This window comes from Empidonax traillii, unplaced genomic scaffold, assembly GCF_003031625.1.
Source record: "Empidonax traillii isolate 1590-97213 ecotype Southwest subspecies unplaced genomic scaffold, ASM303162v1 scaffold264:size1143063, whole genome shotgun sequence".
Classification (NCBI taxonomy): Eukaryota; Metazoa; Chordata; class Aves; order Passeriformes; family Tyrannidae; genus Empidonax; species Empidonax traillii.
This window is the reverse complement of record NW_020955457.1, coordinates 446093-461172: the sequence shown is the minus strand read 5'-3', so window position 1 is coordinate 461172 and position 15080 is coordinate 446093. Positions and strand designations below refer to the sequence as shown.

General features: G+C 37.0%; 1 protein-coding gene across 1 annotated transcript in view; it reads right to left on the bottom strand.

The window, feature by feature from the left end:
• Window positions 1-4662: 4662 nt before the first annotated feature.
• XKR4 (XK related 4) overlaps window positions 4663-15080 on the bottom strand; it is a 216178-nt gene continuing 205760 nt past the window's right edge. Inside the window, exon 3 of the mRNA XM_027889536.1 lies at window positions 4663-6013. Within this exon, the coding sequence (XP_027745337.1) occupies window positions 5067-6013 (947 nt within the window). The 3' untranslated portion in view covers window positions 4663-5066. The remainder of the gene's footprint in view (window positions 6014-15080) is intronic.

Genomic DNA, 15080 nt, shown 5'->3' with positions numbered 1-15080 from the left:
TTCTATAACAATGAAAGGAGGATTCCACAACTTAATGTCTCTGGTGTATAAATGGCCGTTTGCCATTTGCTCCATTTGGCTTTCTGCTGAGAGCATGGGCTTCATGCAAGCTAGTATAATTGCTACAATTAACAAAATTAAATGGCTTATTGTGTATTTAGACAATTCTTCCCATGTTCTGCTTTGTTATACTACAGAATTAGTAATTGCAGTGTTGGGCTTGTAAATTCATGGACACGTGTTGTGATTATTTTCATCACACACATCTTGTAGGGGCTCAATGTAAATAAGCTTGTTTAGATAGATGCACAGATGCAATTTACTCCGCTTCCCACCATGCACAGGAGCAAGAGAGGCAGCAGCAGGACCCCAGGAATCTGGTGAAGTCTTTTCCTTGGCACTGTGCAGGCAGTGCAGGGGGTGCAAAGTAAATCTCAGCTTCTCAGTCACTCTGGATTGCACAACTTCAGGGATGGAGCAGAGAAAGGGCAGCAGTGGCTTTGGGAGCTGGATCACTGGTAGAGCCAACTAAAACTCAGTACAGAGCCACTTTTAAGGCTCTTAAGGAGTTATATGATCAAATCACAAAGACTTCAAAATTGTTTAATTTGTGTTTTAAGAACACCAAAAGGCTGGTTGTGAATATTTGCTGACCAGTAAAAAGTAAATGAACATATTGCATGATTGCGAGTCCCTTTCCAAATAAAGCAGCACTTGTACTTTTAGTACCGCTTATGAATTGCTCTTCTGGGGAAATGATGCATTGGCTAGACCATCGTGTGTTTTAAACTAATATGGGTGTAATAGCTATTCACCACATGTTAAAAATTACATCTCCGATAAAATTGTAATTTACCCTCTCTGCTTAAATGTTTACAAAATTAGGCAGATGAGGCATAGCACTGAATTTTGGAGGGAAAATTTTCTCCAGTGTTAAAAAAATTAATTAATAGAGAATTTGTTGTTTAGTCAATAAAAATGTTATTTATATGTCATCAAACCATAGAGCCCAAGCACAGAAACACTGTTCTAGCACAAGAAACATATTTGACATAAACAAAATCAGAAATTATTTTTTCATTATTAAATATGCAGAAAAAAGGTATTGCACATATTTGCAAAAATTTTTTTTTTTCAGAAAAATTATCTTATTACAGAACAAATAACTTTTAAAATAAGGAAAAAATTTTATGTTACATTTTTTATATGTTTTCTGAATAAACATGGTATACATTACCTCTTCTTTATCTAATTAGAATAGTGAATAATAGTTGAATTGTCTTTTTTGTAACAGACAAATACAGACTCTCAGAAGTTTAGGACCAAGTCTTTAACCAGATAAGTTACTCTTAAATCTGCTGGCAATTTTTTTGGTTCAGTAGAACAATGCTTTCATAATTCTTACTTCTAACAAAGAGATGTGATTGCTTTTCTTTACCAGAATGTAAATGTGAAAATACAAACAATTTATTTTCTTGTATTCTGGAATGAAATTTAAAAGGTCTGATTTTTTTTATTATTTCAAAAGCAGAAGTTAATTTCTTTACAATTTTTTTTCTGTTTGTGGGTTTTTTTGTGTGTTTTTTTTTTTTCTATTGCTGTCCTTATTGAACATTATTGGTTTTAAAACTGTCTGTGGTAAAAAGAATAGTGCATATTGACTATTAACTGTCCTTAAGGCCATCATGGAATTTCAATGTGGATGATGTTTAATCTTGGCAATTTCTATAAAAAGTTCTTACAGCTTTTAATGTGACTATTCACAGCAATGCAAACTATGAAACTGTCCACGTAGTCATCCGAGTGTGAAGATTTCAATGGCCACCCTGTTCTCAGTGCAAGTATCCCTGATGTTATGAATGTAACAGAGTAAGATTTTGGAGAGCAAATTTTGACTTAGTGTACAATGATTTCTTTCCCTTCCTCAAACAGCCAGATTGAATTCTTAGGACAAGATGTATATGTATATATATAGTGTGGTACATACATACATATATATATATATGTATGTATGTATGTATGTATGTATGTATATGTTGCTCTGCACTCAGGCCCTGCAGTAGTAGTTTGCTTAAGATAAACATTTTTACAAACATTATTTAAAGAAACTTTCAAGTGTTGGGAGAGTAAAGAAAGTAAATGCTAGGCATGAAAACCCGCATGGATAAATAACACCTCTGTGCCCTTCCTTCCAAAACCAAACAAGAGCAAATCAAACAAACTCACCCCAAACCTTCTCCAGAAACCTTGCAAAGCAAGCACTGGTGCAGACTTTAACCCTTTAAATTTTGTACGAAGCAACATTTCTTCAATTCTTTAGGCCCTGACCAAAGGGCTCACAGCTCTGAGGAAGAGCGAGAGGATGAGAGGGACATCAGAACAGGACAAGCCTCACTGACAGCTGTGATGTGCCCCTCTCTGCAGGAGGTACTGGAGGGTGGGTAGGGCTTGTGAAGGCTGCCCAAGTACCTCATTCAGGCTTAAATTTCTGAGTTGTTAAAGCAGCAGCAAACACATTCAACTATTTCCAAAAGACACACTCACATCCTGGATCACAAAGATTACCACTTGCCTTGTTTGTAAAGAAAACCAGCAACTTTCTTGCATGAACTAGCATTTGATACTGGAGTGAAAGCTCTACTGAATTTGACAGGGCAAAGGACTTGCTCCAAAAATCTTTTTTTAGCAGTTCTTGCAGTGTTATATTTTTTGACAAAACAGGAGTGCTTTTCTCTGAATAATCAGCTATATCTTCATGGAGAGAAGGGCAATCACTTTGTACAAAGCTTCAGGTTTGGACTATCAAAGAATTGTTTTATTTAAAAAATTATTATAGAGGCAGTTGGCTACTGCCTAATTTGAAAATACCTAAGAAACCCTTGAAGCATGGGTGTTTCTGATCTGTGTAAAGTTCCTTCTGCCTTGCAGATTCCTGCACTTCCACAGATTTTTTGTTGTTGTTGTTGTTTTGAGGAACTTGCCCCATCAAGGAACAACAGGTATTCACTAATAAAAAAAGTCAGCAATAAAAATGGCTAATTAAATGCATACAAATAAACATAGTCTGTGTAACCTTGGCCATTTCATAGTACAAATATTCATAATAGGAAAGACTGAAATTAACCCAGCAGCATATACAGCAGTGACTACACTGGATATATCTGACAGTGAAGATTACAATACCAATTATCAGGTCTTCTGCATTCTGACAGTGCCATTTACAACAATAACTCTTCAGTTCTGCTTTTCTCTCCTGAAATGGATGGAAATAGTTATAGCAAATTTTTTCCTATGGAATCACTTGGTGTCTTTACAAGCCACTTACATTTGAAGAAGGATCCACAGTTTATAGGGTATTCTAAAAGTACCCATGTAGGCTTTCATATGGCATTACACTGCAAAATAAATCCATAATGTGTGAAAACCAGGTTTACATCAACCTGAAAAAGCCATTTGATAAAATTCATGGACCAATTCTTAAAATCTAAGCTATAAAGAGGATGAAATGTATTAAAAGATTTGAGGTTTATAAAAAGTAACCTTTTATACCATATTTTTAGTTTACAAAAATATTGAAATAATCCATGAGTTTTTCACTCTGCACCAGATTTAAAAAAAATACTATCAAATTTTGACTTGCACCTTTAATGCATTTGAAAGCACCATCAGGGGATACTTTTAACATAAAGGATAATACCATTGACTAGATTTAGGGAGGTATTTAAAACCCAAAAGCTTGCAGCAAAGCACTCTATTACAAGAGATTCAACGCACTTTTTAGACGCATCTAGACAAACGTCTTGAACAGGCAGAAGAGACTCTTCCACATAACTTGCTCATATTATACTTCTGTGAATATACTTACTAAGAGGTGGCTGAAAGCCTTTAAAAGACATCACTTTCACCTCGGGTTGGGAAAAATCAGAGCTGTCTCTACATGTTGAGAACTTGGTTGGTCTTCCCTGCTTCTTTTTCTGGTAGGGCTTGTGCCACTTGTTATCTGTCCCTCAGGCAATATCAACCTTGCAGTTATACAATGTTTGGCACTAGAAGGGTATGGCATGTCACAGTCTCTTGTCACCCCTGCATACATTCACACACTGAGTCATGCATTCTCAGTCCTGAAACAGAGAAGTCTCAGTGTGTTCATCTCCTTGTAGTTTCTTCTGAAATGTCTGAATGGGGTCCTTCAAAAACTTTAGAATGTGAAAACTATACTTCCCTGTTCTTTCACTTTTCTTTTTTTTTTTTTTTTTTTTTTTTTGCAAATTGAACACTGAATCATGATTATCATTTAATGTATATCACTACGTGTTAGAGCTCCTTATTTCTCCTGAAAACCAGAAGTGAGCTGCATAGGATTTCTGCTGAAAGTAACATCAAGAAGTTAAATTGCATCTAAAAAAGACTTTGAAGTTGCACAGAAAACAGTTATGGTAGTATTCATTTTTATGACCTAATTAATCAAAATTTAGTTTATTTTCCATTGACAGCCTTACAAACATGACAATGTATCTTTTTAATTAAGAACTATTTTGCAAACCTAATCTAACCTGAATAGCTGAATTATGGGAGTGCTGAAGACTATTATGCTCCTATTTTTTTCCCCAGAAAACAGTTTTCATAACAGCAACTCTGTGTGCTAGTTTTGTTTTTGTGTGTTTTTGTTTATTTTTGCCATTGATTCTGGAAATATCAATCATTAATTTCTAAAATAAAATGCACTACTGGCTAAAGTTGAAAGCTCTGGTTTGGTTGTAAGTACTGTGCAGTCAGAGTTTCATAGCAGCAAGGGGTTGTGGGTGAGTTTCCCCAGCTGAAGTAAGTGATCTGTATGAGTGGGTCAAGGTTTTTTTTAGGTTTTCAGATGCTGCTGCTGTATCAGTGTCCTGCTGACAGACTGCACACAGTGGATCAAATGATAATCATGATGATAGCCAGACTAAGAACACTATATCTTGCTGCTCTACTCGTAGTACACAGTTTAGTTATTCCTACAGCCCTACTGTCAACCCTTAATTTGGATTGTAACGTTGGAGCTTCTTCAAGGCGTGTTTTTGCTTTGTTTACAATGTGGTTTCATATTCCAAGCGCTCCTGGATAAGGGCATCATCTTTATACTGTAGCCGTGGAGGAGCAGGGGAACATTCAAATGCCAAGATTGCCTTCCTCAGGCTCCTGTCCAACACGTGTCTCTCCCACGCTGGGTACCTGTTCCTGAACAGATCAATTTTAATGACAGACTCCTCAATCCTTGGTGGCCGGGATGAAGGTGTGGATGGTGCGGTGGGTCTCACCTGAAACACAGGCACACACCCGTCCCTCTCTGCAAACTTTTGATCCCGCTCGCTCGTGACACTCCGGTTGTTGGAGATGGACCTTAGAGTGCTTGTGGCCACTTCTGGGGGTAGGGTGAAGGCAGTGGCAGGGTCCTCACAAGCACAGCTTGGTGACTGCCCAAACCTTGGTCCATTGGGGTGAAAGAAGGCATAGTACATTAGCATAAAAACAATGCCTGTTAAAAAGCTGCTGAACACTACACACAGTGCTGGTATGGCAAATGCATCAGAGATTTGAGGGGCTTTGTACAGATACCAGAGAACACTCAAGGCGGTGTTTTCTAAAAGGATGACAAAATAGTAAATGAAAAGCCTACAGCGTGTCCTTCCTTCCTTGACATTGAACCAGCTGAAGATATAGATTATCCCAACAACCATGTCGAAAACTATCTCCTCCCATTTAGTGATGCAAAACTCTGTCTCGCAGTGAACGATCCAGAAGGTCATGATGCACCAATGCAGCACGATGAAGATCCCAAAGTACAGCTGGAAAACTGAGGCAAACAGAGCAAAAGTAATGACCCTTGCTGCAATTGTGAAGAAATGCCAGCAAAACTGGATTATAACAGCCATATAACTGATGGGTTTCTTGTCATCACGGGAGTCACGCAGGGCCTTTTGATAGGAAGCCAAAGCCCAGGCCAGGGACACGAGAGACGCTGCAGCAGTAAGACCTAGGAGGAAACAGGAGATGCAGTTAAGGCATAATTAGTATGTCAGTGCTGGGCTGAAACCGGTGAGATCCTTACTGTTTTAAACATGTTCTCCACCACTCACATAATAAAACCTCTTCTATCTCCATTAGCTCAGAGAAATGGACCCCAAACGCTGAGATTTACAGTGCTGGATACACAAAAACAAGAGTGGCTATCAAACCACACTCTGAACAGCTTCTCTAGCAATTACACATTCGAAACAAATTAACTAATTCACAACTTTGAGCAAGTTGGAGCCTCTGTCAGCTCTGTGATTTAATGGGACCTACTGTGGTTGTTGTTTTCAAGAAAGAATATGAATGTTTTGATTTTGATAAGTCATTAAGGAAACCTAATATAAAGCAACCAAGTCTAATTAAAACGCCAGCATCATATACATATAAAATAAATCAATAACAATGTGAGCATAAATCTGCATTTAAAAAAAAATATTACATAAGTCTTGTTCTATCAAAATGTAAAGTGACTGCTTTACTCTTGCTAAGGGAAAAAAATTGCCCATTTTGATATTTCCACCACTTTTAAACAGAATTTTAATAAGTATAAAATGTCAAAACTTATTTTCTTCCAGCTGGAAATTAAATTTATTTTAGAAATGCTGGAATTGTCTACTGAATTAAAAATCTGAGTAAAGATGCTACTAAAGTAGAGGTTTATGACTTAATATAGCCATATAGCCATTCTATATCTCATATATCACAGAATTGCCTATTTACAAGGCACTCAACTGTAAGATTTTGGTAAAACTTCAAAATTATTTAAAGAATTGAATATGAATATTTCTCATAAGACTTCAAACATTAGTCCTGTGAATATGCAAAAAAATATAAAAATACAAAACCTGTAAAATAATTATTTTTCAAAAAGACCTTTTTATATTTATTTTGAATGTGTACTATTCTTTTCTTCTCAAGAGAGTTTGTCTCTTGTCTGTAGGTAAATTAAAAAAAAAAAGAAAAGATAGTTTGAAACTGAATCTAATTTTTAAACTAACCTGTTACTTCCATACACTACCAGAAAAATACCTTACATTCCCATTTCAGAAGTGGTATAGTTCAGCCTAATTATTCAAATGCTTAATACTTAGATATCATTCTGTTACAAATTATAACAATTCTTCTTTACTAGAAGAATAATTTTTATTTATTTACGACTCGTATCAACCTGCTTTGGATGGAAATGGGAATTGCAATTGAAATGCAAAATCCTAGCCTTTCAAGTGTATTTATTATTTAAATAAAATTGCAATAAATGTTGTATACAGAAGAAAAATATATCAAACATTTTATACTTAAAACTGGTTTATTACCAAGCCTAATTTTACATTCAGCTAATGAATGAATTCATAAGTCTCAGCATCCCAGACTGAGAGTTTATTCATAGATCATTTAAAGATAATGATGCTTCAGCTTATTCTATTTCTAAGTAGTTCCTTAACTTTGAACTAGTTATTGAAGTAAATCAAACTGACATGAGGAAAACATTTCTTTTGTCTCCTGTTAAAAGCTGTTTAATCATTTCAACAACCTTTGGTTCTGGATACATAGCCAGGATTTTTCTTCCCTGTTCAAGAACATATTACTTAACTATTATAAATTTTATGAAATTTTATTAATACAAAATGGTAAATTTAAGCTGAAATACATATTGCTATTTGGAAAAATACATATTGCTACTATGGAAAAAAAAAAAAGAGGTTATTTTAAAACAGAAAATATAGGTTATGGAAATACTACCTGATTCTGATGGAAAAAAATCTATTTAAGCAATTCACCTGCCTTAACACATTAAGATTTTGTTCAGTGAGTAGTACAGAGAGATTAATTGCTTTCAGGAGGGATCGTGTTGGTCAGTGTTTCTCCCTCAGTCACCGGCAGGGTGCTAATAATGTTGTGAGCTCCCATGAATCCATGACTTTAAAATCCCTTTGTCTTAAAAATAAAGATAATAACAAACAATCAGCAGAAATATAGAGCAAACTCAGGATTCCAGGGAGAATTTTTAATAAAATTTCATCGTTTTAATTTCCACATAGATGCCTGGATGGCAAAACACCAGCGTTACTGCTGGAATCCTCCTTGACAGAGAAAATAAGCTATCAGCAAAGAAGACAGGAAGGAGACATGGTGTAAATTGATATTTTCATTTCTGACTTGTTGGTATGTTTTCGCACACTGGGCTGCCCTTCTGTGTTTGTTATCTCTGAAGACAACACTAGGAGCTGAAAATGTAAGTTCTTGTTTTCCTGTAGGAACCTTTTAAGTATTGAAAAAGCACAGTTTGTTTCCCTCATGAAATGAAAAGTTTGGAAAGGCAGATGAATAGGATAAAGGGTAGAACAATCTTTCAATACCGATGAGCCACTCTGAGCTAGAGCTCAAAAATAGCATTATCAGCACAGGAAAAAATAATGCAAGCAAGAAATCCATTTTTTTTTTTTTTTTGCAAATCTAACTTTAATGACCTCACGCACTCCCCCGAGGTTTGTAGAGATATCATCAGTTTTGCATTAGGAAGTGTAAAATCATTCAATAATGCACACAGAATATAATGTTAAATTCATAGGAATTTCCAGTGTTCTAATGCTAATTAATTCATAGTCATTGTCTGGGACAGAAAGAAGCAAGTACAATAGCAATGTAATTCTGTTATTTAAATAGTCATTAATAGGGAATCATCCTTTTCTTTTACAGAACAAACTCAGGGATACTGGCAAACAGGAGAGAAAGGAGACAAGGGAATGTACAAAAGAGAAGAGCTGTCAGTTAATGTATTATGTATCTACCCTTGTGCTATTGGCAATGGTGTTAGGGATATAGAATTAAGATAAGGTGAAACATTTCATGGGCTCCATCCATTCCTCTTTATTGATGAGGCACTAAAGAATTATTAAAAGTAAATTAATGATGAGAACAATAATGTAAAAGTGATGCAAATGGAAGTTTGCTAATAAATGTCACTATATAAATAATTCACTGGGAATGGTCAAAGATAAAGTGAATTATTGTAGCAGTGGATGGATAATTCATTAATTAGAATGTATTGATGCATTTGCTGAGTATATGTTCGTATAAACATTTTTATCCCTATTTCAAAAGAGGAACTAAAATAAATTAGTATTATTATCAAAACAAAACTTTAACAGTGCAGGTGGTTTAACTTCTGCAGTCAGGAAGGCTTATTTGCCACCCAGAAATGAACAGAAATTGTATATGGTCTGTGGAGCCACTATTCATGAAGAACAAGAACCAGCTTTCGTACTTGCACAACTGCAGTCTATGTACGCTTTTTGGGCCCTGCAGCAGCTTTATGGTGTATTTGACAGTCTCGTATTATGAGAGTTTTGTATTTAGGGTCTTGATCTCAGAAATAAAGATTAAATAGCCATTCCTGGTGAATATATACACAAGCAACAATATGCTTATCTGTTACAGACTGTTGAAAAAACAGGAAAATTCTCTAAAATGGCCTTGGGAAGCATGAAAGCATGTTCCTGCTTCTTTCTTTTCTAAAGCTGAACTTTCAAATATTTTTCCACAGTATATGATTTAGTCTCTAAAGTTCTGTCTGTAAGAGGAAAGAAGTACAGGCTTTGCACAGGTAAAGCGTCACTTCACAATTTGCATCAGTTAGATGATGTTTTTGTCTGTTTCTAAAATGGACCCCTGACATACTCCAAATAGCAATGAATGGGAGTGGCATTGTATGTACCCACTTTGCAGCTTAGTCCATCAATAACAGTCACAATAGTGAGAAAATAATGAATTGTATCAGGACAACTTTCTGCTATGAACTAATTATAATACATTTTGAGTGAAAAATACAATTTAACCTCTTTTATTCTGTTAGGGTTTGCATTACTTAATTAGGTTACCTGTATAAAGGAATGACAACTTTTTAATTACAGATGAGTTTCAGATATTCTTGAGATAGTACATTATCTGTCTGACAAACAAAGAACAACAGAATTGCCTTGACTGAATTATAATTTTACTTTTTTCCCTGGAAATTATTAATTTCTCCAAGGTGTGTTTGCATTTTAGAGAGTGTGGCATATCTATACTGCTAATTTAAACATAAAATATGATATGTTGCAGTGAGTTACAGCTCCTTAGAGACAAGATAAAAAACCCACTAACATGACTTTCACAAATGAAAGCAAATACATATGAGGGAAAAGAGAATGTATACAAAGATGAATACATTCACAAATGTAAGATTTCAGGGAAGCAAGCAAGCTCAAATAACTAGAGGGAAGCCAATGAAATTCTTCTCCACAGTATTTGTGAGAAATCTGACTGAAATGTTTTGTTCATGGGTAATCCAAACAGAATTACTCACAACACATAAGGGTTTTCTATATTACATCTCTGCACGGCAATTCACAACTTAGTTGTATCTTGCTAACACCTCTACCTTTGCATGATATCCCACAATATAATCTTTAGACTGGAGTGTAGCTGAAAAAAATACAGGTCTCATTCTCACAGTAATTTCATTTTACTCCTAATTTGTACCTGAGGTAGTAAAGGCATATTTAATTCCATAAATTACTTATTTCTAATCACATCAGTCCATAAATCCTGCATAGCATTAAGTACAGAACAGCTCGAGTCAGCTGGAAACCATAAAAATGGATGAACACAGAAAGTGCTCCTTGACATTCAACCTGATTTCAGAAATCAAACTTGTGCCAACTGTGTCTGTCTCTGCTTCATTCTTCCTTTTAAACTTGTGCTTATCTCACTATGCCGTGGAGTAAACTCACCTAAAAGCAAGAATACCAAATGCAGCAGGACATCTGGGCATGACAACGTTGTCTGGGATCTGGGACTGTGAAACATTATTTTAAGAAAGCCTATTTTATGACTTTCCTACTCAGCTGGAGAGGTGCTGTTAGATGCATCCAAGCTTCCAGGTGCTTCTCTGAACCGAAGCCAAGGTTCTGTAATATTCAAATCTTAGTCCTGTAGGAAAGAGCATATCATGACTGCATCCCTCCAGCTTCAGAAAATGTCTTGCTGTATTTACACAGCTTTTGCCATGTTGCTCTGCAAGTATAGCCACAAGCTAGAGATTCACAAGGAGGCAGGCTTGCAGGCAGCTTGACAGTTGTCTATGGTTTTCTGCACTAATTCTTTTATTCCCATACACAGTACAGCAACGTATGGCATGGTGTACATACTGTGCTTCCATACATAGTTTAGTACACTTTGCATGCTTAAAGAGCAGCTTTTGATCACACGAAGGACCATGTGTTCAGGTCATCAGTATGTGTTTCATGCTCGTGAGTTTCACTCTCTGACCAATACTGTGAGCGGAAACCTAAAGGTGAATCTTCCTTTTTTTATGCTTTCCTATTATCTAAAGAAATAACAATATAAACTCTCCCTCTCACCTGGGTTATTTCCCCCATAAGCTTGTTGCCAAGATAATCCTGTTAGTTTCCCACGTCAGCAAGTCTGTCATATATTAGCTGTCCTAAATCAAGATGAAAAGCATTCTGTTCAACTGAAATAAGCTGCCTGAGGTCAGAAAAGGACTTTGTTCTTCTTTTTAAAGTGCCAGTAGAGCTGATCATGCTTAGATAGAAAGGCCACCCTACTGAAATATTCCAGTGCTCTAGTTTTACACTCAGACTGTTTGCTACCCACAAACATGGGACTGTCAGTGTCTGAGGATGAGTCTCCAGTAGTTCACATTACCAGTTTTTACCACAGGCTGCATTCACAGACAGGGATATTCAGGGCAGCATAGACCGTTTCATCAGCTTGCCAACATTCAGCTCAGCTTTCTCCCACAGTGTACCAAGGTGGGGTAATACAGCATAAGGGGTGACAGGAGCTCTTCTTTGTTGAAATTTAAGTCAGTATTATGCCTGACATTACTTCTCCTGTGTGTTATGTAATTATCATAGACCATGCTAGCATATGCAGGAATAATTTCTCCTGTGATTCCTCTCAGCTGCTTTCTATAGACAGACACTTCTGGTGAGAGAGCTTCCAGCTGTTTCTTTCATTTGGCTCATGACAACAACTTACCATTGCCCTGGAGCTCTAGAAACATTCTATATATTAATGTTACTTTCAACCTTGCTTATTTTACCTACTCCTGAATTTTTACCAGCAGAGGTTTGGATTCTGCATAGACAAGTCAACTAACAAGAGTTTGGCTTACTGCATGTATCTTGAGCAGATTCTTAGGGTTTTTACAAGGTACCTGGGTAATGATTTATCTCTTGCTTCACTCAAGATAATATCCACCTTAGCAAATCTAACTCTTAGACATAATGTTGAGAAGCTTCTGCTGAGCAGCAATCCTGGTCATAGCTTTAAATACAATGAATGACAGTCATAATTTTATTTCAAAATAACATCAAGAACAGTTCCCCTTTGCCTTGCTCCTTATTCCAAACTCATTCTTTTACCCAAACTTTGGTATATTTCAGGAGTTCTCTTAGAAACTGTGAATAAAATCAACACAGATAAAGAGAGGCAACTTGCCATGCAGGGACAAGAACCATGAAATCATTTTGCCTGTTAGAAATCCAGACTTAGACTTCTGTACTTTCACAGCTAGACTCCTTGTCTGTTAGGCAATTTGGTAACTTTTATTACAGTGAAGTATGTGCAGCACAAACATACCCACTGACTCCAGACCCATTTCCATGATTTCTACATTTCTTCTTAGGCTTCAGTGCCTTGAGGTTGCTGCAAGTAGCTTACAGAAATCAAGGGATTATCTGGAGAATGCAGCAACCCCAAGCAGAACAAAGCTCATGCCATTAGCTCTTGAGAAGAAACATCATAACATAATGCTAAGCTAAATATAGGGCACCATCTATGGGAGAAGGCTTCACCTGCGCTGCTCTGTCCAATGTACTGTGTATATGGACACCTATGAAGTTACTACCAGCTGCAGTAGCACTTCTCCCTGCCACCCAACAGGAAAAAGAGGAAAATATATAGTTTACTAGACCTGTAAAAATCCTGTTAAAACATAAATTTTGAGGAAATGCTGTTCTGTTGATCCACATCTCTGTGATTCTGCCTGTACTCTTCTGTTGAGCTTTGCTTAGGCAGCTTCTGAACAAATTTTATCCTGGTATATTTCAGTGATTTGTAGGAACCAGGCACACAGATTTCCATTCCATGGCCACTAACAAGGTCAACTGGAACTGTTTTATTGTAAATGCTTTGGAAATATATTCAAGTGAAAAAAACCCCAAAAGATGTACACAGTAAATGCCATTTAGATGATTTTAGTCTTCTATGAAAACTTTTTTTTTTAGGACTATGCAACTTTTTCCAAAAGAATACACTGTGTTTAGCCTACAAGAGTGCATAAGCATGAATAAGGAGAAAATTAGTATTAACATTTGTTTCTTTTGTAAAGTCATTGCGTCACTTGTCCCAAGGTTTGTATGCTGTCCCTCCCAGTTCATAGGACAGGAACCTGCCAGACCCTGGTGGCTGGCTTGGGGCTTCTGAGGTGTGGGCTCAACCCACATATCAAAAAAATGGTAAAAATTAAAACTTCAGAATAAAAACTCTCAAAACAAAAATACAAAACTAGAACTGAAAGGGTACAAAATTTGGAAATGAATCTGTTGAAGTAAAAATGTGGTGGTGCTAGAAATAGTATTTGTTTCCTAATCAATTCTCCATAAAGCTGTTTTCTACTGTACTGGGTGTCTGTGCTCAGGTGCTGGCAGGGGGACACAGAGTATGGCCTCCACGAGGAGAGGCCAGGGCCTGCACCATGCCAGACACAGATGGTTCCAGCCAGTTTCCAGCCAGCTCCAAAGTGAGACACCACAGGACACAGCTGACAGTCAAGACGGTAGCGCCTCTGGAAAAAAATTTAAGGAAGAGTAAAAAAGCCTGGTAGGCAGAGGAGGAGGAAAAAGAAGTATATGAGAAAAGCAATATAAACATTAGGGTGAGAGAGAAGAAAGAAGGGGAGAAGGTGCTCCAAGCACCTGTGGAAGAGAACCATGTTGGGGCAGGTAATTTCCCACCACCTGTGAAGGACCATGATGGAGAAGATATACGTACACCCTTCAACACATGGATATTTCTTGGAGGAAACTGTGGCCCCTGAAGAGCCCACACTGGAGCAGGTTTGTCTTGAACTGTATCTTGTAGGAGGGATCCCATGCTGGAGCAGAGGAAAAGTGGGAGGAGAAAGAAGCAGGAGAGAGAAACTCTTGCTGAGTAATTGCAACCCCCCATTGCCCCTCACCCTGTGCCACATGGGATGGGGAGGCAGAAGGGTCAGGGATGAAGGAGTGAAGTTGATGCCAGTAAAAGGGGGATACAGGGGAAAGAACTTGTTTTATTTTGTCTGTTTCTCACTATCCATATCTGTTTTCACTGGCAATAAATTAAATAAGGTTTCCACAAGTTAAGTCTGTTTTGCCTGTGATGCTAACTGCTAGGGGATTTCCCTTTACTGCAACCCACAAGGATTTTTATCCTCTTTTCTCACCCTTCCCTGTTGAGCAAGGGGAATAAATGAGCAGGAATAAATGAGAGTGGGTGTCTGAGTGCAATCCAAGGTCAAGACACCACATCTAGTCAGCTCGTGCCAATATATTTTTGCATGCACAAACCATGCATATCGTCATGGCTTGAGGGGCCAGGTTGTACCTACTCCTTCCAGGACCACTCAAGAAAAAGGTTTTTTTCCTTGCACAGGAATACATAGAATACACCTCAAACTTATGTAAACCCTTCTTCCTCTGAAGGGTGTCTTGCCACCTGCTAGCATCCTACAAGGCAGCACTGGCTGCCTCAAAAACTGGTTGTCAGTGAATATAAAAGCTGTCACATTATTTCCTGAGACTTAATAAGAAGATGTGGGAGCAGAATATACCCAGGAGAATTGGAAAGTTACTACACATACAATTTCTCTATATCTGTAGAGAATAGTACAAAGTCTGAAAAAGGAAGTACATATCAACACTTTTTTTAGTGTAACCTAGTCACAATGAATTTACTATCTTTTTTTTTTTTTTTTTTTA